This window comes from Myiozetetes cayanensis, unplaced genomic scaffold (genome assembly GCF_022539395.1).
Source record: "Myiozetetes cayanensis isolate MyiCay16 unplaced genomic scaffold, myiCay2020 scf39, whole genome shotgun sequence".
Lineage (NCBI taxonomy): Eukaryota > Metazoa > Chordata > Aves > Passeriformes > Tyrannidae > Myiozetetes > Myiozetetes cayanensis.
The window spans coordinates 175,625-200,811 of NW_026087620.1; the positions used below are offsets into that span (position 1 = coordinate 175,625).

The 25,187-nt window shown below is 41.8% G+C and overlaps 1 protein-coding gene across 5 annotated transcripts in view; it reads right to left on the reverse strand.

The window, feature by feature from the left end:
• Positions 1-25,187, reverse strand: part of VGLL4 (vestigial like family member 4) — an 82,944-nt gene that overhangs the window by 17,148 nt on the left and 40,609 nt on the right. For all 5 annotated transcript variants that reach the window (XM_050328291.1, XM_050328287.1, XM_050328290.1 and 2 more), the window contains one exon: positions 7,887-8,076. In XM_050328291.1, coding sequence (XP_050184248.1) covers positions 7,887-8,076 — 190 coding nt within the window. The remainder of the gene's footprint in view (positions 1-7,886; positions 8,077-25,187) is intronic.

Consider the following 25,187-nt stretch of genomic DNA (forward strand, 5'->3'; position numbering starts at 1 on the left):
GAAAGAGGGAAAAGGGCCTGGATCCTTAAAGCTTATGAATTGTGGTCTCTATCCATCAGATACACACTGTAACATTAGCTGATGTGCAGCAGGAAAAGCAGAGAAAGTACAATAATTCACTTTCATACAGAAATTTCAGTAACTCTCAAAGAACCTCCAGGCTCTTCAAGCCTTTAGACTGAGAATAGTGTATAAATAACTGGTTTTAAGAAATTAGATTTTTATCACAGGCTGTTTTATAAAAGGAATAAACATTTCATTAGAAGTTTATTGAAACTGTAATTGCTAATAGAGCCCCTGGTGGTCTAGTGGTAAAGGCGCGGCGCTATCACCGCGGAGACCCGGGTTCGATTCCCGGTCAGGGCCACTCCCGGGCAGGTGGGGCTCGTTAGCCCTTAAAGGCAACCCACCTACGTCCTGAGGACCTCGCTGCCACCGTCCAAGCTCGCTTGGCCCCGGCAGATGAACCTTAGGATTAAAGGGTGGGCTCAGTTCCACGCACACTGTGTCTCACCTAAAAAATCCAATGCGCAGGCTGGAAGGTGGAAAGACCTTCCCCGGATCTTCGCTCGCGAAGACTGGCCATTAATTGCTAATAACGTCTGAATTACCAAAACCTCTAGAAGCACTATAATACAGTAACAGCTTCATTGTAAATTGCACAACTATTCTTACCAATATAGTAAAACAATTCCTTTGAAAAGCTGATAACCAAAGCGACCCCAGCAGCATTGGATGGTTAGAGGGCACTTCTGCAGCTCAGGCGCCCCAGTTACCCATCGCACTCTGCAATCAACAGTATCCTCTCACTGCAGCTTCTGATTTAAAGGAGACTTTAGTTAGAAAAGCAAACCACAAGCAAAAATGTTTGGGGATTTTACTCATTTTCCTCCCCTCTCCCCCCTTTTTAAGTATTGGTTTATGAATAATGAAAGTTACTGATTAAAAATGTGACTAAGAAGATTCATGAAGCATCATTCAGGCAGCACAATGTCAGTGATGTCGGTCATGCCCACATGGCTCACATACATATGGTACAAATTACTTGGACAGACAAGGACTGTAAAAGCAGGACTGTGACAGGAACATCAGAACTGACCTCGATGTGACTGCACTGTGTGACTGTTCCTTACAGAGCACAGCACATTGTGCCACACTGAACACAACATGCAGCAGTAACTGCAGCATGCCAAGCTCCCCCCACATGCTCTGAAGGCTGTTCCCATGGCTTGCCAAACCCACCCCTCTCCTTCCACACCTGGTATCCAGTGCTCTGGTCAGTAAACCAGGCATATCCCATCTCCTGCACACATGGTCCCACAGGTACAGCAGCTGCTGTTATGGGCACATCCTGCTGTGCTTCGGGAACATTTACACTGGGAATGAGGAGCTGCAGTTTGTGTACAGCACCAGTGCAGTTAGGTAAGAAATGCAGAGGCAGCTCAACATGAGCTGAGTGGTACAGACATGGGATGCATCCACACAGGGACCCACCCACACTGGATCCATCCACATGAGTGTACACCCACACAGGTGTCCACCCACCATTGGATTTATCCACAGCAGGACCCATCCACATGGGATCCATCCACGTAAGTGTCCATCCTCACAGTATCCACTCACACGGGACCCATTCACACCAGGGTCCATTCAAACAGGTGCCCATCCACACGAGACCCATCTACACCGGATCCATCCACACAGGATCCATCCGTTCAGCAGCGCAGCACGAGGATCCCAGCAGCATTCCCTCCCCTCTGAGAGAAGTGGTCCCGTCACTGAGGTCAAACTCTCCAGACTGCAACGGCGGTCCTCTCTTTCTTCCCAGATAAACCTTAAAGGCAGACCAGCCCTGGCCCCAGTGTAGGGCAGGGTACCCCTGACCCTGGGCATCGCCCCCGGCGCAAGACTTGACCCCCAGCCTGCTCATCCCGTCACCGTAAGAGTCCCCCGGGAGGGAGATCCATCAGCTCCCTCTCCCAGATCATGTTTGGGAATCACAGCTGTTGGTTCAGCCAGACCCGGACGCGGCTGCAGGAGTTAAACGCGCGGGGCTGTGCCTGTGGCCCTCCAGCACCGGCACTGCCAGCCCGCGGAACAAAACTACTGATTCAACTAGAAATTCATGTAAGGTTTTATTCCAAATCTTACCCTCACAGAGTCATTGTCTATAGCAACTGTGTCCATAACATTCTAATTCTCAAGAGCGCAACTTTCTAGTAAAAAGCACATCTGTCAAACTGCAGGAAACATCTGGGAAAATGGTTAAATAGAAAGAAGTGAGATTAAACCTTTGTTTCCATGGGGTTAGGATATACATTTAGAATACATTTGCAAAGGTTACTGGTCCTTTTCTTGCCTCTTGCTTAGATATCAGGCTTTTAGATTGGTGCCGAATTTCAACCCATGACAATATATGAAAATTCACACAATGTAAAATTTTACTTTCACCCTGGGGTAGAAATCCAATACCAGGGTTCAAGGGATTCCCCATTCACTTAATAGTTGGACTCAACGATCCTTATAGGTCCCTTCCAACTAGGTGATTCATGTTCCATCCCTGTGTGCACAGGCCCCCAGGCACCTTCCCTAAGTGGGTGTTCAAACCTCCGTATGGGTGCTTGGACCCCCTGTGCAACACTGACACAGCTTTTCCCCTCACAAGGCATCTTGGAGCCTTGCTACACTGTTGGAAGGATTATGCTCCTTCACATGAGATGTAAAGTGAAAGTGGGAAACATGATATCAAGCAGAAATCTGGAGCTGGCTAACAAACCCCTTCTGTTTGCAAGTGGAGGAGACACCTGAGCTAACATTACTTGATTTTTCAAGTACTTCAACATATACCCAAACTTTGACAGATAGGTCTTTTTGCAAAGGACTGATAAGCTATCAATCAGATTGCTTTTAGCCCTGGAACTGTTCATAACAAACCTTTCACACGTGCTTGAACTGAAAGGGAGTGGAGTGCTTTCTGAAATTCCCCCTTGGCTAAGAACTGTAAAATTCAGTGTTAATATTTACTGAAGTATGGTGGTTTTTTCAAGTCCATCTCTGAAGGTTCAATTAAACATATATTTCTTGAAAACAACTGAACAGTAATTTTGTGTATTGTGCAATTTCCATAAGTAAATAAGAAAATACATCTGATTGATTCGGTCCATCATTCAAGCAAAGAAAAAATAATTAGGAAGAGCAGTTTGAAACCTGCCTTATGATTCTTTGAACAGTTAATCAACAAGAGTCACACTGTATCAGTCCCACTGGCAATACGGAGTTCAGCTTCAATGGGACTGCTTTGAGAGCCCCAGGTGAACCTTAAATACTCCAGGAGCATATTTGTGCCCAGAGGACTGAGTGAAGATGCTTCACTCAGCAAATGAGTGTTCAGAATTCTGTGTCAGGGTTTTTATCCAATTCTAATTTGTCACAATAAAGTGATAGTGTAAACATATTTCTTAATACCACATGAAGTTTGGAACCCAAAAAGGAGTAGTTGGTAGGAAAGAACTTCTCTGACAACTCCCACACTACCTCCGCAAGCCAATTCTGCATCTTTTCAAGCCCTGCTGGAGCTGGAGCCTCCTCCACAACGAGGACCTGGTTTTCTGCAGAACATTTCCACTCTGGGTTCTCAACCAGGCTCAGGGAATGGTAAGGAAGAAGGTAACGGAGTCCTCCTCTAATGAAGACAGCCTTGTTTTATTGAGTACTTCAGATCTTAACTTTTCTGGTTTTGAGCTACTGCAAGCTTGAAGAAGATGCAGCTGACGCTGCTCTGAGGACGAGGCTGGATGAAATGACCTGTTCTAACCTGAATTATTTTGTGGTCTTTGAATATAGGTCATTTTTAGGACAGATTTTTTTAAAGGTTGCCTTGGTGATTTCTATCACAGTGTCATTAAAGTGAGCAAATGCCACTGATGTTCATGGTAAAAACTTGTGGTGTAGGGCAGCTTCCACACTTCAGGAGTCTTATGGGGGGGACAGACAAACCAGAATCTGAAACACAAGAGTCTGGGTCTGGATGATTTATGTATGAAACTGCACATCATTTTGCATGATACATTAAAGTACCTTATTCATGTGCAGACCTTTCTTTATTCCAAGAAAAAGCCGAATGATATATCACACAAACCAAGAGATGATTATTCCTCAGACATCAGCTTAACAGCTGCAAACGTTTTGCCACAAGGTGATTTTTGTATAGAAATTGATTTTCATTGCAACCCTAATGCCAACAAACCAAATGGGAATCCTAACAAGCAGAAATACTCTGTTCACAAGCCTTCTCATTCCGAACCCCAGCTTCCAGCCTGGTGTACTCCACGAGCAAACTAAACCAGTGGTCACAATAGGAACTCAAATGGTTATTTCTCTTTAAAACTCTTGGGCCCAGGCACCTCCGGCTGATGGATGGGGGGCTGGGGACTCTGAGGGCGGAGGCGCATCCCGCGGGCAGGGCTGTGTGTGCCCGGCTTGGACAAGGCGCTCTTTGTATTCCCGGGGATGCAGGAACCCGGGAGAGAGCGGGAGGGAGGGAGAGAACCCGGGAGAGAGCGGGAGGGAGGGAGAGAACCCGGGAGAGAGCGGGAGGGAAGGAGGGAGAGAACCCGAGAGGAGGGAGAGGGGGAACCCTGGGCCAGGCTCGGCCGTGCCCGGGCAGCGCTCACCTCCCCAGGCTTCCCCAGGCGCACCCCTGGGGCGGAACAACCGGACCCCTGCCCAACACACACATGTAATGCTCACATAATCCCAGTTCCTAATTACTCTCCTGTAAATCAGAGTGATTTTAGTGAATTCACGTGAAAACAAAGGCGTGTTTCAACCTGAGGCTCAAAACAAGTGCACTTCTACTTCACACAGCACCAGAAAATGAAGTGTGGTGCAAAAAGCGCTTTTTACTTCAGCAAGATTAAACTTTAGTGAATGCGTTTCAAGTAAAATACCTGAGGGACACATCAGAAAGTGTGAAATGCAAACAAAGGAATTTCATATTACCTGTCATTAATTAGGGGTGCAAATACTCATCCTCCCCAGTGAGGAGCTTCTGGGAGCACACAACCTCTATCATCACAAAAATATAAAAGCTTTATAATATGGATAAGTAAGGGAGGCAGCACCACGTACTGATTTTTTTAAAATAATCCACAAGGTCTCAAATATATTTTAGTATCTTAAAGCTGAGAATTATCTCCTTTGAAAACAATTTTTGATAAATTTTCTTTGCACAGAAATTCCGTTACATATTTCAGAACCCCAGAAGCTTTGCCAGGGCATTTGATTCACTCTGCTCTGGACACTGTACTCCAATAGTTGTGTTTTTCCACAATAAAAGTAAAAGCATTCACAGATGATCGTTCAGGGAGTTACACCTGAGCAGGGAATATCTCAAAGCCCTCTGTTTCCAAGCAAAAGGCTGGCGTAACTGGATTTCTAATAAAATATTCAAAGCCTTTAACTGGATTCATTCCCACTGAAGCACAGTGGGGTGCTGCTACCTAAGAGTTAAGACCAAATTGCTATTGAAAGGTTCTACCATTTATAATGAACGACACAATTCTTGTCCCATTTAATTACATTTCCAACCACAAGATGCTGGTGTTAAGAGGATGAATGCACAGCTGCTTCCCAGTTCTACCAGCACCATCACAAAGATCCAAATGCCTGACCAAAAGCTGCTGGAGGTTATAAAGACTTCTGTCTTTCTAAGCATTGACTTCCAATCGAAAATGGTCTGCCCATCTGGACACTGGGAATCACTGGAGGCATTCAGCTAGAGAAGCCCGGATTTGTGCAGAGATGTGCACTCTGTAGGCCTAATATTGATCATGGCCCCTGTGCCCAGATTTTGTATCACCAACTCTTTCATCCTATGCTTTCAGAGGACTTGGTCCTGAAAAGGAGACTCAGACTTTGCTATCAGCAAAGACATTGAGCCATCTAGTCTCCCCACTCCACGCCTTACAGATCTGGTTTTCTAAATTAAATGCAGTCCAACTTATACTTTCTAGAACCTCCAAGTCACACACTGCCATTAATGTGTTCTGTAAAATATCTATTTCCCCAGACCTACTGTCTTTCCTTATTGTGAAAAACTCAAGCTTCAACAACACACTTCCCATCTCCAAAGCAAAATTTTTAGGACAGTTCCACAGAGTTTGAGTAATCCATTTCATTTCTTAAATCAGAACATCATAATCCAAAAAAGAGGGAAAACATGAAAAAAAACCCTTCACTGACTGTGGTGGCAGGGAAATGGGAGTAAAATTTAAAGAATGTTTGTGAACTTTCCTGATATATCTGAAACACATAGACATTCAGCTATTTCAGATGCATCATAGAAGTTCCAGTTTTTGTAATATTCCATTGAAAGTATATTTTCCTATGGTCAGATCAAACTTACAAAACAAAGTAGAAAAAAAGATGGCCTCATGGATCCTCTTTTAGGTTATAATTCATCTGCAGCAGATGGTTTAATTGAAACATATTAAATCACATCAACTCTGGACAGAAAATCAGTGCTTTTTATTATAAGAAGATGCATGTTTCATGTACAAAATCACAGAAAGAATCCATTGAGTAGAATCATAAAAATACACCATACTGGAAACTATTGGATAGTTTTAATGTATATCTAAGGGATCATTAAAATAACTGGCTGTATCTTTTAGTTTTGAACCTTGATTGCACAAGAGTCTGCTGGTTTAGACTTCATTATTTTTATGGTCTCCACTATATAAAGTGTTATAATGTGCATATGTGCCAGCTGTGTTTTCGTTCATCACTAGAAAACGAGGTTTTTTTTAAAAAATAGAAATCACACTTTTCCCCATAAAGTTGCATAATGTTTAAAAAATGCCATAAATCTCTTTGGTTGTGTAATGCATGGGCGCCACAAAACATAGCACATAGTTCTTTCCAGTACCAGCACTCTCAGCTCCAAAGAAAGGTTACAAAGAGTTAAATTTTTAGGCGAAAGAAGGAGGTCTGTTGTGAAGTCTCTTTTAGCTTGTGAGTTTTTATTGTTTTGCATTACTTCAGTGCTGGATTCCCGATTTGTAACAAATTCCAGGAGTGCAGACTACAGGTCCAGCCTCTGACTAACACTGTGGTGATTTATTTGAGGGTAAATACCTCTGTCCACATCTCCACACCAGAGTGCAGGGTAGCGTGGAATGCACGGAATGCTGGGGCTGCAGGAGCTGAGGCAGCAGGGCCAGGCATGGGCTGCCCTGTGCTGCTGAACTGCTCCATGGCTTCCTCCAGTCAAGAATGAAAGGAATTCTCTAAGTCTGAACTTTGTGCCAACAATGCTTGCATTCCCAGGAATGAGAATACAGCAAGAATGGCATTTGCTGATTGCCCAACACATTGCACCTCACTCACCAACACCTTACCTGTCTGACACATTCCACATCTGACTGTCAGAGCGCTGGGCAATCCCTCAGTAATGTTTAGCAACAACTGCAGCTTGCCCAGTTGTCAAGGCAGACCAGGGAGCAGCTGGCTCACAAGTTCCTGGCCTCAAAAAAATGCAAAGCATTTCTGTTTCTCCTCCTCCTGCCTCCCCACCCCCATCCGTACTGAGTGCCCAGAATCAGGGGAAGTGAAAGGGGCAGATTACAAAGAACAACTGAACAATACTTTAGAAATTGCAACGTGAATACGTATGTTTTACTATAAATAGCTGAGCTAATTCCTGTTACTTCATGCTGTACGAAAACAAAAGAAAACGAGAAACCCCATCTAATCACAGCAGATTTTAAGTAGATCTTTCATACAAGTTGGAACAAAAGAAAAATCAAGGGCAAAGTTTTTAGCCAGGGCACGATTTGAGCACACAGAGAAATGCAGAGGATAACCTTAAATAGCAAGGCACTTACAGATGTGGATTGAACATCCGACTCATTTTAGAGACGTGGTCGTTTTCACAGTCTAGCTCCTCGTCCCCCTGGTCTATGCTGAGCTTCCTCTTGTTGGGGCTGATGGGAGGAGGGCCCGTCCGGTGGTTGGTAAGCGCTGGGGACACGGGAAGGGGCTGCATTCGGGGCTCACCTCTCAGTGCTGCCTCACCTACGGGAGAACACAACGGAGAGTGAACACAGCAGGGAAAAGACAGGTGAAATAACATGCTCTGAAAACATGTTTGCAGAAAAATTTCCCCCAAAATTTCAAAATTTTCAAAATTTCCCGAACTGTACAGCCACGTTTTAACATGGTTGTACCATAACAAGGCACCATAAACCACACTCCAGTGCTTTATGCTGGGACAAAAAGTTGAGAAAAGGCAGCATAAGAGAGTGGGCAGCTCACCCCAGATGATCTGAAAGGCTGAGCTAACTCATCTTTGCAACAGCTTTTTTTACTCAGAAACATTCCTTTTCACAGGCTGCAATTCCAACACTGAGCTTTGATTACCTCACTCTGCAAACCATGACTACTCACAGTGAAATAAGCTTTGTTCCTTTTCTTATAAATTCCAGGGCTACAGTTCACATTTATGCCAAATATCCAAGATGTAAAAGTGAATAAACGTTCAAATTCTCAGATGATTCCCTTTACAAAAAGCCGTCCAAAACAAGCTTGTCTGGTATATAACTATGCAAGGGAAAAATTAAGGAAAAAAATTGGAACTTGCTATTTCAAGTTTTGAGTACTTTAAAACTGTGTTTTTGGAGCTGTGAACAAAGAGCACAATTCTTCAGCACAGGAATCACAGAATTTCAATTGGATCATGCTAATTTCCATCCGGGCAGACTGGGGTAGGTTCTCGAGTAGGTTACAAATTTTTATGTAATTTAACACCAGAAAATGCCACTCACAGCACACAGGAGCTGTGTATAAATAATTTCAGCAATGATAGAGTTGCCTTTGCATAAACACATGGACATATCGTTGCTAAACAGGTATAAAGCGTGACCATAGCACTTTTCCAATTTCAATTAAATGTCTCACTACTTGTATCACCTGAAGCACAGTGTTGCACTTCACCAGCACTTACACACTTTACTGGAACTCCCATTCTAACAGCCACAGGCCATATTTAGACCTCATAGGGATTTAAAGATGTTTAAAAAATGCTTTTGGGGCTTCATCAGGGGCCTGTAGAAGAGTTAAATTAACCAGAGTTACCTGTTCTGGTAGTATCTCTGAAATAGCCACCTTTGCTAGAGTTTAAAATTTGTATTTTTCCCTACACTGCCAGAAGCATTTTGTTTTCTACACAGCCATAATTTCCAGATCTAAAATTAGGATCGAGTTAACTCCATCCACAGTGCTGAGGTACCTGACAATGGAAATCTTTGTATACCACCACACATTTTCACATCATTGCTGAGGCAGATGATTTATAAAATGCCGCCCTAATTCCACACATGACAAATACCATTTTGTTGGAAAAAGGAGTGAGGAGAAAACCTCCTGAATGTTTACCAGTAAAAATAAGCATTCTGCCAGTTTAGTCAGCATAATATAAACTAGCAAATACATGCTGACCTATAATACACCACAAGCCACGATTTCTATTAAAGACTCTGGCACCAAATCTAAATAGGAACTTTCCATCTCAGCTCTAAATAGCAAAAACTGTGTCCTGCTGCAAATGCTCTAGGACAGACATCCAGACCTCTCCTGTTCCAAAGAACCAAAGTGTTAATTGAGAAGCCCCCACAACTGCTCCAGTGTCACGAGAGGAGCCTTTATCACACAGACCTCTCATAGTCTTCAGACCCGTAAACTTCTGCATTTTTAATTCAGCCTTCATATTTTGCCAGCAGAAACCTCCACCTACATATCCTAAACTTTAAAAGTAAACCACATCATACCAGCTCCTCTCTGTGAGGAATCTCCCTCATTTTTGTCTTTGAAAAAAATTAAGTTAATACCAATGTCAAAAGATAAAGCTTTCATCACCTAAAGTGAAACAGTGATACTGTCCTCCCACTCACTTGCAATCCCTTTTCTCCCTGCAATATCTCTGATCACTTCTGAGGACTCCAATATAAAATTCCACTACAGCAATTACAAACCCATGTAGGCACCTAACTCCTACTGACTTCTGAGCAACTCCTGACAGGAACACCTGTAATTTAAATATCCATGGAAAGCTAACTTGGGTGTTTACAAAAACCAAAAAATCTCTAGCTGTTGTTCAATTGAGTAAACTAGAAACTTTCCATTTTTCTCCAAACAACAGGTAGGAGCTTGATATTAAATTACCGCAATGAGATTTTTTTCTTAAAATAAAAAAATAAAAATTTCCCTTTCTTATATGAATGGTAAGAACAGCATTTATATATTAGCATCCAGATTGAGTACAAAATCTGGTAAAAAAGCTATAGTATGCTAGAAGAAAATCCATTTCAAAGAAACTTAACAAAGAAAGGAACAGATTCTATTTAAAAAAGCCTTTCAAATTTGGTAATGCATTTCCTTTGGTAAGGCATTTGCAGGGAACACTAAGGCCTTCAGTTAAACATACCAGAATCTGACCAGCACCACAGGACCATTTGTTCAAAATGAATCAAATTAACAAGCCCTTGAACACGTGGGAGCAATGAGCAGGTTGGAGCAGTGTGTCTCGTACAGGACAGACCGGTAGCAGTGACAGGGTGCCCAAGTGGCCAGTGCTCAGCACCTTGTACAGCCCATCCTGCCAACACCAGGCAAGCAGAACAATGCCAAAGATGGGTCCAGATAGCAGGGCAAGATCAAGAGGAAAAATCTCTTTGCATTGTTTATAGGGATAAACTGCTTATTCATACACTGAATTTGTACAGCACCATGACTTCTCATGAGGCCTGTATATTTGATTAGGGCTAAAACTGCTTTTAATTTAAGATGACTTCTTTACCTTCCTCCTTACCAAACTTGAATTTAAAACAGAGAGGGAGAAACCACAAAGGAGACTACTGCCCCAAATGCTGTTTTAGGGACTAAATTTGTCTCCCCCAGCTGACCACACTCCATGGAAACCAGACTAGCATCACGCAGCTGGCAAGACAACACTCATAGAACAACTGTGTTTTATAAAATTCCCCAAGTCCAAACTCCAGTCTTCAAAATTCATTACTGTGATGGCTTGTGTATGCCCTGCAACTGAGAGCAGAGATAGCAAACACATTTATTGTGCCTCTCATAATGCTCCTCTTTGTCTCAGTCAGCAGCTGGTGTAAGGCACTCCAGATCTGCTGCTTTCAGATAGTTCTACTTACAACTATTCATACTAGTCCCTTCCCCCTGCCCCCTCTTTTTTTATTAAAACTGTTGGGCAACATGATAAAAAGCACAGACAAGCTAAACAAAGATAACACCGTGACGTAGTGTCTGCCTATAGAGCAGCAGCGCTCTCAGTTGACTCAAGTCCATGCGGTCAGCAAGAATGTTCTTTATTTTAACCACTTACTAGCCTAAACTGAAAGTGGTTCCAATTAACACATGCAAACTATAATATATAATAATAATGGCCAGTCTTCGCGAGCGAAGATGTGGGGAAGGTCTTTACACCTTCCAGCCTGCGCATTGGATTTTTTAGGTGAGACACAGTGTGCGTGGAACTGAGCCCACCCTTTAATCCTAAGGTTCATCTGCCGGGGCCAAGCGAGCTTGGACGGTGGCAGCGAGGTCCTTAGGACGTAGGTGGGTTGCCTTTAAGGGCTAACGAGCTCCACCTGCCCGGGAGTGGCCCTGACCGGGAATCGAACCCGGGTCTCCGCGGTGATAGCGCAGCGCCTTTACCACTAGACCACCAGGGGCTCCATACATACAAACTAAATGTTTGTTAAACTAGCGTGGCTCTTTTCAGCCCTACACACCACCAGGACAGCTCTCTGTAAACAGTGGATCTCCAGCTCTATTTGCCTTTCTCTTTGCAGCTCAGTCAGCAGTATCTGCATCCCCACCTGAATGTCCACACAACACAAACATCACGACAGTAAAAGTCATGTTTTTACAAGTGTGGACTTGATAGCAAGACACCAGAGAAGTCTTAAATGTGTCTGAGAACTCCAGGAGTTACCAAAGACTGGAAAAAAAACCAGACACTATTTTGGCAGCTTCCTTCCTCTGACCCAGCAGCTCTGCATGGGCTGCAAGGAGACAGCACGACCATATCCTACCCCCTCCCCATTTCCTCTCTCCTTCTGGCCACTATTAATGCATAAGGTCTAAGCATTAATTACCACCCAGAAATGAAAGACTTCATCTTTCCAGCTGAAGACTGACATGATACAGACCTTAAGACAGATTGAAATAAAACTCCTTGAAAGAAAATTCCAGCACTGCCCTTGCCCATTTTACTTTTCTGTTCTGTGTCCGATAAATGGATTTGTTCACGAGAGTAAATTCCCAACAACTTCATTAACTTTGGAAAAAAATAATGAATTCCTCAGTTGTGGTGTTTGTCACCAGGGTCCTTACCTTGAAGGTCTTGGGTTGAATTACCATGACCTCAGGCCACTCCATCAATTAATCAAATCGTGGGCAAGAGCATTTAACAGACTTTACTAAATGGGCATTACACTTTTAATTACCTTTTCCAATACCTGCAGACAAACTCTCAGTAGTGGAAGGAGTTGCCTCATGTTCCTAGGGCCATATTCCCAGGAATGAATAGTACATGGAGATCTTCAAGGGCAGTTTTCTCTACTGATTCAAGACCAAAATTTAGTTTTGTGACATATGAAGCACTTCTGCTGAAAAGCCAAGATAATCACAAAAGCAATCTATGTGGGAAAAGGATAATACAAAATGAAACTTATACTATTTTCTATTCCTGTATTCTAACAATCATGAGGAGATTAGATCACAAATAGATTGGAATTAATTTATAAAACATTGTATGCTTTTTTCCACTACCTAAAACACAGAAGTCAGTCTATGCCAACATAAATTGGGATACATGGCATAAAAATTCCAATTCATGTACAAAGCAAAAAATCACATGATTTGAGATATCAAATACCAAGTAGGGAAGTCACCACAAATTGCTCAATTCAACAAGTCAACAAAACAAGTTATCAAAACAGAAGAACTGCAATACAGCACCAGAGAATCAATGTGCAGATTTTAGCAGCTGCACACCCAAAATCTGGGTGTTACTTCATAGCATACTGTACAGCAAGAAAACTGATATCCCTGAAATTGGGAAATTCCCCAGAAATTAGATCTGTGTGAAACAGACAACCTTAAAAATGTGTAATTTAAGGCAGATTTGCTTCACTTGCTTGAGCAAAGACAATGAATTAATCCATTCGGACTCCTCAGTAAGAAATCTTTGGTCACCATAAGAGATACCCTAAGAAGCAGCCACAAATTATAGTATTTATATAATTTCTGAAAATCTGTATAACCCCCACTCAGACAAACAAACAAAATCCCTTATGTGGAATTATAATTTTTTACCATTACTTTATTGTTGGGTTGCTTCTTCAAAATATATTAAATAAGACTTAATTCTGGGAAGCAGTCTGTCAAACACTATAAACAGAGTCACGGTAGTTGTATTTCGTTTAGAATATATTAAACAGGCCTATTGGGAGAGCATAATAAAACAGCAAACTACAAAACAAAAAATTAAGTATTAGTGGCAACAGAATGGCAAAAAATGCTGCTATGAAATCAGATCTTGGAAATATTTTTATTATAATTAATAGATTTTTTCAGCAGCCAACTTACTGATTCCCTAATCTGACACATATTTTACAGACTTTCTGGTATTATAACAAAAAGGCTAATTAAGGAGACCAGAAAGTCACATACACATACAGAAAAATTGGCAAAAGTTTGCTCTCCTCTTAAAACATATGAAAAGCACTTACTCCTGGAACCAAGCTCTGGTTACCACTGTGCAGAGACCTGTATGCCAGAAAACCCATGGCTAAAGCCAAAATATAGTGATTAAATCGACTATTCTGTCCTGGCTCCTCCATCTGGCCGTGCCTGCCAGTGAGGGACACGTTACTCCTGACACTGCAAGCAGAAACATAAAATAGTGACCTCTGCGCGAAATCACCTCCACTCACTTTCCCTCTGCTTCCTTCAAAACCCTGCACAAAGGAGACACAAATCAGGTACCGTGCATAGATGTGCAGTCTGCAGACAAGCTCACTTGAGGATCCTTTCCAAAATACACATTGGTATTCAGAGATGAGTAGCACAGGTTAAAGCAGTTTTCCACTTTACAGGTCTTGACAATGCTGGATTATACACCAAACACTACACTTCAAAAGACACAAAACAGTAAATGTGCCTCCTCAAAGCTAAGTATAATGGTATTTGCTCCTTCAAAGGTACTGCCTCATCTTATATTCTGTCTGACCACACTGTACAAGCACAGCTGCACAAAACAGCATTGCACACTCTTGCATTAACTCACTTGTACAGATAACTGCTCAGTAGTTCTACAGACTCCTTCACAAACATATAAGGCACATAAAAAGTCCCTGCTGATCACTGAATGACTGAAATATTCTCTCTGCTCTGTCAACCAGGTACCAACTGAGGGAGTCTCCTTGGTAAGAAATGGATGGCACAAAAAGAAGGGTAGCAGAGTTGCCACAAAGAAAGCAGGATGGAATAAATTTCAATGCTTTGGTCTGGCAGAGCTCCTTATTATTTCCTCTGTCAAACTCCAATTTTTCACACCTCAACAGTTGTGAATGTGGGGCTGTGTTCAGTTCCAACCCAACAATGAACTCAGGCTTGGGTCTAACTGCAAAGCATGAGATTACTTCATAAATTTGCAGATCTCCCTTTAAGATAATGTCCCATTTAGGTAACTCCTAAAAAACTCTGAAAAAATGTTCCTTTCTTCTGCTTAGAGTATCTGTACTCATGTAAACTATGGCTAAAATCAGATTCCAATTATCTGGTGGACAAGATTCAAAGTTACTCAATGCCGATGCTAAACTGCACTCATCTCCAGATAAAAAGCATCGGAGTTGCCTACAAGGTCAAAAAAAGGATTCCTCTGTGTTCAAGGCAGGGCATGGGTGTTTGCTCAAGAAGCAGGGTTGCTCCCCGGGAGCACTCCTTTGAACCTTTCTGCCAGCTCTCCCAGGAAATGCCAGTATCAACCATTTAGAGTCAGGTAAGAGGGACTAAAAATCAACACAGTTATAATTTTATGTTTGCCCAGTGCATTTCAGAGGCTCATAGAGAAGAACCAAGCTCTGTGCTAAGCCCACCTACTGAGTGGGGCCAAGTGCAGGAGGCAGCAGTTTGGGCATCCCAAACACAGGAGAGGAGAAAAGAGAAAGGAAAGCAAAGGGAGAAGTATAATTTACATTTTCTGCAGAAAACAGAACATTTCACATTCTTCTGTTTGCTTACTAGACATTAGGATTTACTGGGCAGCAAAAGACACATGAGCCTTTCAATTCCCTGGCAAAACACACTGCATTGTTGAGCAGTCCTGGTGCACCCCTATGCCACACTCTGTACAGTGGTACTGAAACTCAGTCATTGCTGTTTGGTCAGTGCTGGGCAATGTTTTGTCCTCAGTGCACTGAAATCTTTGAAGATTCTACACTGTGTGGTCCCATGAAGAAAGATGAGACACCACATTTCCACCTTGTAAGCTGGCTGGAATGACTATGGGACACACACAGATGAGAAAGCAAACACCATGGTGAGGGTTACAGCAATCATAACAGAGAAAATAATTCCAGAACACGTAGCGAAAACTATCACCATGCAAAGTTTAAATAATAACCACATCATCAGAACGCAGCTTCTGTTAATTAATTTGCAGAACAATTATACGCCATTCCCCCACACAGCAACAAGTTGAAGACGTTGCTTTCCAGCTCTAGGTGTTCTTTCTTTTGTCGCGCTGCTCACTGACTTTTACTGTGTTATATAAAAATGGCAAAGCTAAACTGATCAAGGACCAGCCTGTCTTTCAGCTGAAACAATCAAAGCTACAAGACCTGCCATCTATTTCAAAAGCAAATCAAAATCACAGAAAGGTCACAACAGAAGAAATTGGACTGGGGGCTTGAGCAGTATTTCAATGTATTAAATGATACCTTACAACTGTATTTTCATGAAATGGCAGAGACAAATAGGAAAATCAATTTATGAAAGCTCGAATTTGAATAATTCCTCCTGCCAGTGGGCAGCAACATGGATACTCAGGTCTGAAACACCCCCTTCTGCTCCAATAGCTGACATTTCATGGATATGATCCTGTAACAGAAATTAAACTTTACTGCACTGGGTAATCATGCTCCTCGCAGATATGAGGACAGTCAGTATGTTCTACAGTAGCCATGCTTAAAATATTAATTCTGAGATGCTCACTTGCAATAGGGTCATATTAAAATTAAATCCAATAAACTGTGAACTGTTTCTTTCATAAGAACTTAAAGAAAAAGGTGCTACGCAAAGGTAAAAAAAAAATTCCACTAATTTCAACTATTTTTATTTTTAGAAATACTACAAGCTTTTATTGTAGTTTACTATAAACATGCTCTGAACACCTTTTCTCACATTATACTCCTTTGCCACACGTGGAAAAATTCAGACCATCAAGAAAATGAGCTTTCTAAAAGAACTGTGAAATCTGATACTGCACTTTCAAGCAGTTTCTTCTATTCCCGCATTATTTTCCCTCAAATTCCCTACCTGGAAGGTAAAATGCCCTCAAGAGAGTATAGAAATGCTTTAAAATACAAACACAAAAGCAAATGTATTCAAAGTGTTATTAAAAGATACGCCAGGTGGGTGGCTCCTTTCGAGAATGGACTGGGAATGAAGTCAGGCCAGCGTTCAGAGGACTGTGCTGTGCTAGTCCTGCAAACCTTTGTGCCCAGTTCCTCAAGGCAATCCCCATGAACAGCAAACAAGTGACCAAATTCTCTCCCTAAGCTGAGCTGAAATGAGCAAATGACATTTGGCCTAATAAGCACAGGAGAGACTTCCAATTTCCATTTTGGTTTTGTTACCTGATGGCAGCCCGTGTGAGAAGGACTCGTGTGAAGGACACAGAGCTCCCTCAACCACGCTGGACACAATATTGAAGACTTTAATCCACAGAGCATCAGAACAATTCCAACCCATCTCCCACAAAAAATCCATTGTAGAGAACAAAATCCCTTTGTACTTCAAAGTGGCCTCCAAAATCCCTTCTACAGAGGGAAAGCAAGGGAGCAGTGACAACTGTGCAGGGCAGTCAGGCACTCTGAGTCCAGCAGCAAACCACAGGAGCCATTCAGATGAAAACCATCATCTTTTGACTGTGCTCTTTCCATGGAAAATGAGGATGTGTCAGCTTGCCAGTTCCTCATGTGCAGGGTTGATCTGCAGCTGATGGCAGCAGCCTGATACAACTCAGCCACTGCCTCAGCCAGGAGAAGAGCACGATGTCAACTCATCGCGAGCAAGGGTGGGTGACACAGAGCCTTCAAGCCACGGGCTCTGCGTTATTCTGAGACGTAACAGTCTCCCTCAGACACTGCTCACATGTAGCATTTTAATAACCAAGAACTTGCGAAGGCTTCATCTTCTGGAAGAGCCCAGAGAACAGTGCAGCTTGTGAGATTCAGAGGAAAGGATTTCATATTAATTTCTGCAGGGTGTTGGTATAAAGAAACATACATAAAAACTGTAAAATATTACCACTGATCCTAACAGGATTGTCTTCCAAAACAAACGAACAGGCATCAATAAGGAGAAAGATAAAACTGATTCTGTGCCTCTGACATAGCAGTTCTTAATCTTGGGTTCATGACATGCAACTACAATGAGTAATTTTTTTGGGGGAAAAAATGGCTATGACGAGATCTACAGAAAAATTTTAGGTAATCACAGAGCACAAAAGCTTCAAAACCGTTGATCCACTACAGGATTCAAGTTGTGAAAAACCTAGTACCAGACAATATTATTAATTCCTCCCCAGAGGATAGGAAGGATATTGAGGTACTGGAGTGGGTCCAGAGAAGAGCAACCAGGCTGGTGAAGGGACTGGAGCACAAGTCCTATGAGGAGAGGCTGAGGGAGCTGGGGTTGTTTAGTCTAGAGAAGAGAAGGCTTAGAGGTGACCTCATCACTCTCTTCAACTACCTGAAGGGAGGTTATAGCCAGGTGGGGGTTGGTCTCTTCTCCCAGGCAACCAACAACAGGACAAGGGGACATGGGCTCAAGCTCTGCCAGGGGAAGTTTAGGTTAGATGCCAGGAAGAAATTCTTTACAGAGAGGGTGATCAGGCATTGGAATGGCCTGCCCAGAGAGGTGGTGGATTCACCATCCCTGGAGGTTTTTAAAAAGAGATCGGACATGGTCCTTAGTGCCATGATATAGTAATTAGAGTTGGATCAGGGGTTGGACTTGATGATCTTGGAGGTCTTTTCCAACCCAATCTATTCTATGATTCTATGACTGAAGGTCGTGGGTCTGAATTAACACTCCCACCCACTCCAGGGTCAGTGCAGCTGTGCAGGGGCTGCCATTGCTGGTGGTTGTCAGAGGAATAAAAGGCAGCCAGTCCCATGGTGCCAGGGCATGGATGGGAGCACTGTCTAACTCAGAGCTGGGCTGTTTACTCCACAGGAAGGATGCTGGTTTATGGGGCCATGTTGCAGGGTCACTTAAAATCAATGTTCTCTCCAAGGGGAAGTGAAGGCAAGGAAGATAGAGGGAGGGATTGTGTTTGCTACCAAGAAATTATATACTGCCTGACCAGCCTTTCTCAGAGTTTTCTGGGCACTGAGGACAGGTTTTCCAGAACTCTTGGAAAAACAAGGTACGAGCAGAAATTCATATTTTTGAAGGTGTCTTGAGAGTCATGGGACTGGAAGGTGTGAACAGTACTAAAGTCACACTCTGCTTCTCAAAGACCTTTAATCAGGGCTTTGTCTTCTTCCCCCTACATCTACTAGTCCTTAGCTGAATCTCCCTTTTAACTTAACTCCAGGCTCCTAGTCTTTTTGTTTTAAAGTTGCGAAAGCAACTCATTCCTGACAAAACAGAAGATGGACAGGGAAGTGCAGAAAAAATGAAGGTAACAAAACACATCAGTTTTGTGTTTGTGATCCACCACTCACATCCAGAAATCAAACCTCTCACTGCATTACTATGATATCACTGCTCAGTTAACTATCTCTTAAATCCTTCCCCATCTCACTTGAATGACATACATCCTAAGCACTTCTGTAGATCTCTACCTCCTATCACACATTACAGGTGTTCCACTCCATAATTAAGCAGGCACCTTATTAAATACCACTGTGAACTTTTTAATGGAACCAAATGGCAATTTTGGGGGTAGTGAGAACTGCAGTAATTAAAAAGTTTGGAAGCACTGCTTCAGGTCATAAATAGGCTCTCAGCTTGCCTGTTGCTGATCCATGCATTGCAGGATCACAGTTGGACTGCTACTGCATTGGAGTTTCTTATCCCAATTCATCTTCTGAAGAGAATATGAAATTACCTGCCTGCTTCCGTGGGCACATTCCTTTTATACAACTCAACAGAACTAGTCTAAAAGAAGAGACCTGTGAAGGTCCTGTGGCTCAGACAGGAGAACTTAAAATTCTTTCCAATATAAAATCCCACTATTGTCTGTAAGGGTTCATTCCTTCTATCAGCTAAAAACATTTAACTACTTTCACTGAAACAAATTCCATTACCTCAGTTTAAATGGGGTCCACTACAGATGAACCACAATCACAATATTTCATTCCAAAAGCTCTTGCTTTCCCTCCATGATGGCTGAACACAAAGCAAGGATCTAGTCCATATGATATCAGTCCAAGTTTCAGAGTTTTTATCTGCTTAGCTGATTAATGACTATTTTTATCTGCACATCTCAAACAGGCAAAAGCACTTTTTGTTTACTGGTAGGCCGCAGTAAGGTTTATCAGCCATGGCAAGATATTACAACTGAGGCACTTGGAATGTTGTGGTCAGCTTTATCCTTGACTTATGTGAAGTCAACCAATTACAGCTCTTTTTTCCTCTCTGTAAGTAAGTTCACTCTTTATTTCATGGGGGAATCTAAAAGTTGAATTAACTATGCTTCTGTGAGAACCAGGACTCTGCAGAGAGGATTAAAAATATATACATATATTAAAATGTTTTTTATCGCACTTGTTTCTAAATGGACCCACTGAGAAACACTTGAAAACAAATAGGGTAGTGTTCAATTTACTGTACTACAAAGAAAAAGTCAGAACATCCACAGATTAGTTGTTAAGGTAAACATAACGTACCTCAAAGCAGTTACAGTCTTAGATAGCTGGTCTTATAATAATTTTTAAAGGAAGATAACTTTTTAAGTTGTTGGTTTTGGGGTTTTTTTTTTTTTTTGGCTGATGAGCTGAGGTAAATACACTGACTATGTAACATCAATGAGAGAAGCATTTTCTAAGATACAGAAACCAGCCCAGACTCTGTAAACATCCTTGCTAATGCTGGAATTCCTATTTTTGACACCTCTGGTAAATAGCTCAGTGTGATGCCTACAGCAAGACAAGAGCAAAGTGTTCCCCTCTTTAACTGCAGCCCCTGTTTTTCGAGTGTTCAGCAGGAAAAGTGTGCACGTCAGCATTCTCCCAGCTGGCTCAAGGAGATTTAATTTATGCCAACCACAGAGTGACTGCGATTGCTCTCCGAGATGCCACAGCATGAAAACTGAAGGGTGGGGGTTAAACAAGCAGCAATGCACACCAGATGTCTGAGGAGGACATCTGAAAGAGCCAGAGTACAAGGTAGTATATTAACAAAAAAATCCCCTTCAATGCCATAAATATTTATACTAAATCTGAGAAACTGTCTGAGTTCAAACTTGTCCTATGTGAATCATACAACATTTCCCTCACCTCATCTTCATTTAGTGTGTTCTGTATAAAACCACCTTAAAGGAGGTGCCATAGTTATGTCAACTTCTTTTTCTATATGCTAAGAGTACTTTTTGTAGAGATCCTACTTTAGAAGATATTACTTCCCAAAGAATATAAACAGAACAACTAAATAGTCCTATTTTACTTGGCCAGCTCTTGAGTAGCATTTACTGATCTTCCTAGATAATTTAGATTCACAGAATTAGTTTCCCTTTGCCTGGACAACCTTATTTTTCTTCATAGGACCATTCAATTACAATTAGCAAAACATCACAAAGAAAACAACCTCAATTCAGTAATCTGGAGCCCAGAGACCATCATTTCCTGAAAGGGTCTGCTTTGAAAGTGTCCAAACCTGCTAACTGCACAAATACCTAAATTTACTTTCAGAAGTAAGACCTACTAAACATTAGCAATTAAATAACAAAATTGAAAATCCCAATACCAACTCTGAAGTGCAACCACAGTGCGTTGATGGCATTAGTAAAACAAGTAAATACTCACTTATTCCCAAAAGACAACGGCTATTTCAAAAGATCCATTTAGCAGCTTTGGTTTTCACTCTTCTTATGCAAAAGATGGCTGGGCTGGCCACTTGTTAAATGGCAACTATTGCCAATCTGCTGTTCTGGGATTTTTAGTTCAAACAAAACATAATAAATGTTCCAATATCGGATCATATTCCCATACAACAGTGCCATTCCTATCCTGGGCAAAAAAATGGTGGGCTTATGTACTAAATCTCTCTCACATCTACCTACAAATCACATTTAAAGGCAAAAACCCCCTATTTCTGTATGCTGAGGAATAAATATTCAGTCTCACAAACAAGGGAAATGCAATGCTGAGTGGTTTCCATGCCTGCCCTGTCATATGGGTTTCCAGGAAAAACTACTGTTTTTTAAACACAACTGGGTCCAAACTTTTCCTGGGAGAGCAAACATATTTCTTGGAACCTGCTAGTGACATTTGGAAGAATAGGAAGAAAATTATACACTACAATGCCTGATTCTCACAGCTGACAGGGAACACTCCAAACTGCTGAGGAGTGAAAACCTACATATCTTTAAATAATCAGATACTCTTGTAACAATGTGTATTATGAAAAGAAGGAAATAAGCTGGCACCTACCTGCCAAAGGACACCCTTTTCTTCCTCCCCGTGTGCCACAAAGGTTCTAACATTCCACTTTATCCAAAATATTACCTACCTCCATCCAAGTACACCACACTGTGCATGAGCTTTTCCTCCAAAGACAAAATGAGGCACCAAGTGTCAAGTGCTACTATGTTTAACAAGTTCTTGTTTTTAACACTAGCAGTAACAAAGTTTAAATGCAAAGAAAAAAAGGAAAGATACTTAAAAAAATTCTGATGCCAAACAATGCCATGACATATAGGCAAGGAAACATTCTAAACTCTTGTTTTAAAAATAAAAAATCTGATACCAAACAGTGCTGTGAAACTTAAGTAAAGGAAACATTCTAACATCCATTTCACACTTTTGTCCCCACCACCCTGAGATTTTCAGGACTGACATTCCTACTAAAACTAGATCTCTAAAGATCTTTGATGAAGACCCATCATCTCGCTGAGGTTTCTAGGTGACTTCTTTCTTTGGCTAGAACTGATGCCACGGTGGTCCCAGGAACACCATTACCTCAACTTCCCCAAGGTTACACAAGAAGAAGCTGTACAGAGATCTTTCCTAACAAGGAAAGGCCTTTTCTAAGGGAATGGCCTGAAGTAGTGTCAGGAGAGGTTTAGACTGGATATCAGTGGGGCAGTGGGCACAGAACTCAGGCTGACAGAGCTCAGGGAGAGTTTGGGCAACACTCTCGGGCACACGGGGGATTGTTGGGGTGTCCTGGTGCAGGGCCAGGGGTTGGACTAGATGATCCTGATGGGTCCATTCCAACTGAGGATATTCTGTGATTCTCTGATCTAAAGTGCTTCAAGCTTGCCTGACCCTACAATCAGCGGCAGACTGATATTAAGACTCTCCCAACTCCATCCATCTGTAACATGAGGTTTACAAGTGGACAGAGATAACCGTAATTAAGAGCTCAACTGCCTGTTCAATGCACTGTACGATCCATCTCTCCATCCCATCAAGGCTCCCAGGATACACACCAGTGCTCACCAAGCTCCACACACCATTAAGTCCACTTGCAGAGACAGGCATGAGAATGTCCTCTCTCTCTCTTCAGAAGAGCTGAGGAAAATCTGCCCCCAGGAAATGCAAAGGGAGCCCAGCATGGCAGTGTGCATGTTCCTGCAATCCCAGACAGCAGAGTGTTGTATCCCGGTCAGTTGTCCCCCAGAGGTAGGGCTGTCCCCCAGAGGGGAGGGAAGGGAACAATGCCTCTGTGTGTCCCGCCACTGCTCCAGGCTCGTTTGGGAAGTGATTTCCAGGGAGATGATACAGACTGCACCAGGAAGGGAAAACTGGCTGGCTTTAAAGAAGAAATTAAAACCAAAATCACTTCTGATTCTTTAATGCTGAGAAACTGTAATACCATTTTTGTAAACACTTCTCCAGAAACTTGTGTTCACCCCTACCTTATACTATTATCAGGGAGAAATTATAGGCTCTGTCCTGCTAGATTACTGTTAGCGTAAACAACTTTGCTAAATTGCTTGGCACACTGTCTGCATGCAGCATGTTCAAACTCTGTAGCCTATTCAGCCAAAATCAAATATAAAGGGCCATCTGTATTAATCTTCCAGAAGAAATTAATAGACAGCTATTTTCATGCAAAGCAGAAATTAAAAAAAGGCAAACCCGATACATATGGATGAACTTTTCCATTCATAGTTTTAGATGCCACACAGTGAAGACTGTTGTTCAAGGTTTATTTTTTCTCTAACAGTTCTCCATACAATACAGTGCATTGTTCAAACTCTGGAGCAATTTAAGCTTTTTCAATGTCTCCTAAAATCCCTGGATTTATATCCAAAGAGACCTGGCACTGTGACAAATTTGACTTGTGAGTAAAAAGTTGCAGCCCTTAAGCAAAGTGCTCGCTAACACAGAATTCAACTTACTGCTACAAACCTCACTACCTTTTATCTCAGAAAAAAATGAGTTGCCTATTTTATCTATTGAAAGTTGTGGGATAACACTCTATTATACTTAGGTTTTTAAGTTCCTTGTTTGAATTCTCAGTACAAACGCTGAAGTAGCATCCAGGGTGAGGAGAACAACAGAACTCCAGGGGAAAAGAAAATAAAAAAAAAATAATAATAAAAAAACCCCACACACAAAAACACAAACAAAAACAACCCCAAACAACAAAAACCAAACCAAACAAACAACAAACAAACAAAAAAGCCTGAGTATGACCTAAATCTATCCTGCCTTTGATGAATGAGGAAAATAAACTGAATGTTGATGTCAGTACGGAAGAGGATATTCCCAACTTCATGCAGGAGGAAATGAGTAAGAAAAGCCCAACTGTGAAGTTTGGGCTCTTTGTTTTTTCCTGAAGATAAAAGACATCGAAAAGGCAAAACCCACAGAATGTTCTATAAATGGGGAACATTCTGTAGGTGCATCTTAATTTACATGGCTTTGAATGGAAATTTTACACTGCATTACAAATAAGAACACCTAATTCACCATGAAGGAGATTTTTATCCCATTCTTAACAGAAGAACAGTGCTTAAGTCATTTTATATATTTAGAAACTAAATCAAACAATACAAGAAACTGATGTTAGAAATCCAGAGAAAAATGCAAGCTCAGCAAAAACAGTTGATAGAAACTATTCTTTAGAACTTAAGAAAACACATGACATTTCATTAAAAAGCAAATGAAGTTTGCAGAACGCATGTGGGACTCCTCATCTGATACCGAAACACCTGAACTGACTTTCTGGGGAAGACAGACACATATTCAGAATGCCTTGCAGTGCCCTGAGAAGACACCCAGCTATGCAAGCTCAGTGCTGTGGCCAAGTAACGCTTCATTGTTACAGGAAGGCAGTGAAAAAATTATGTAATATGCCACTAACTAATGTAAGCTGTCCTGAAACCAGAAAGGGGTGTTTTTCCAAAAATCTGGATCCAATTTTCTTCATTAAAAAAAAATATCTAGTCTTCTGGATTGTCCAGAAAACTCTGTACAACTATTTCAAGTGCTCCAAGTCTCGTAACACGCCTGGGGGATTTCTTAGCATCTTATTGCATTTCTTTATACCTTTCCCAGCACAGCATTTCCAGCCCTGAGAATGCACTAATAACCCAAAGCATTTGAAATTGGGAGAGAGAGGAACACAGAAATCTGCCTTCCAACACACAACCATCTGTACACTCCCTCGGATAAACAACAGAATGAAACAAA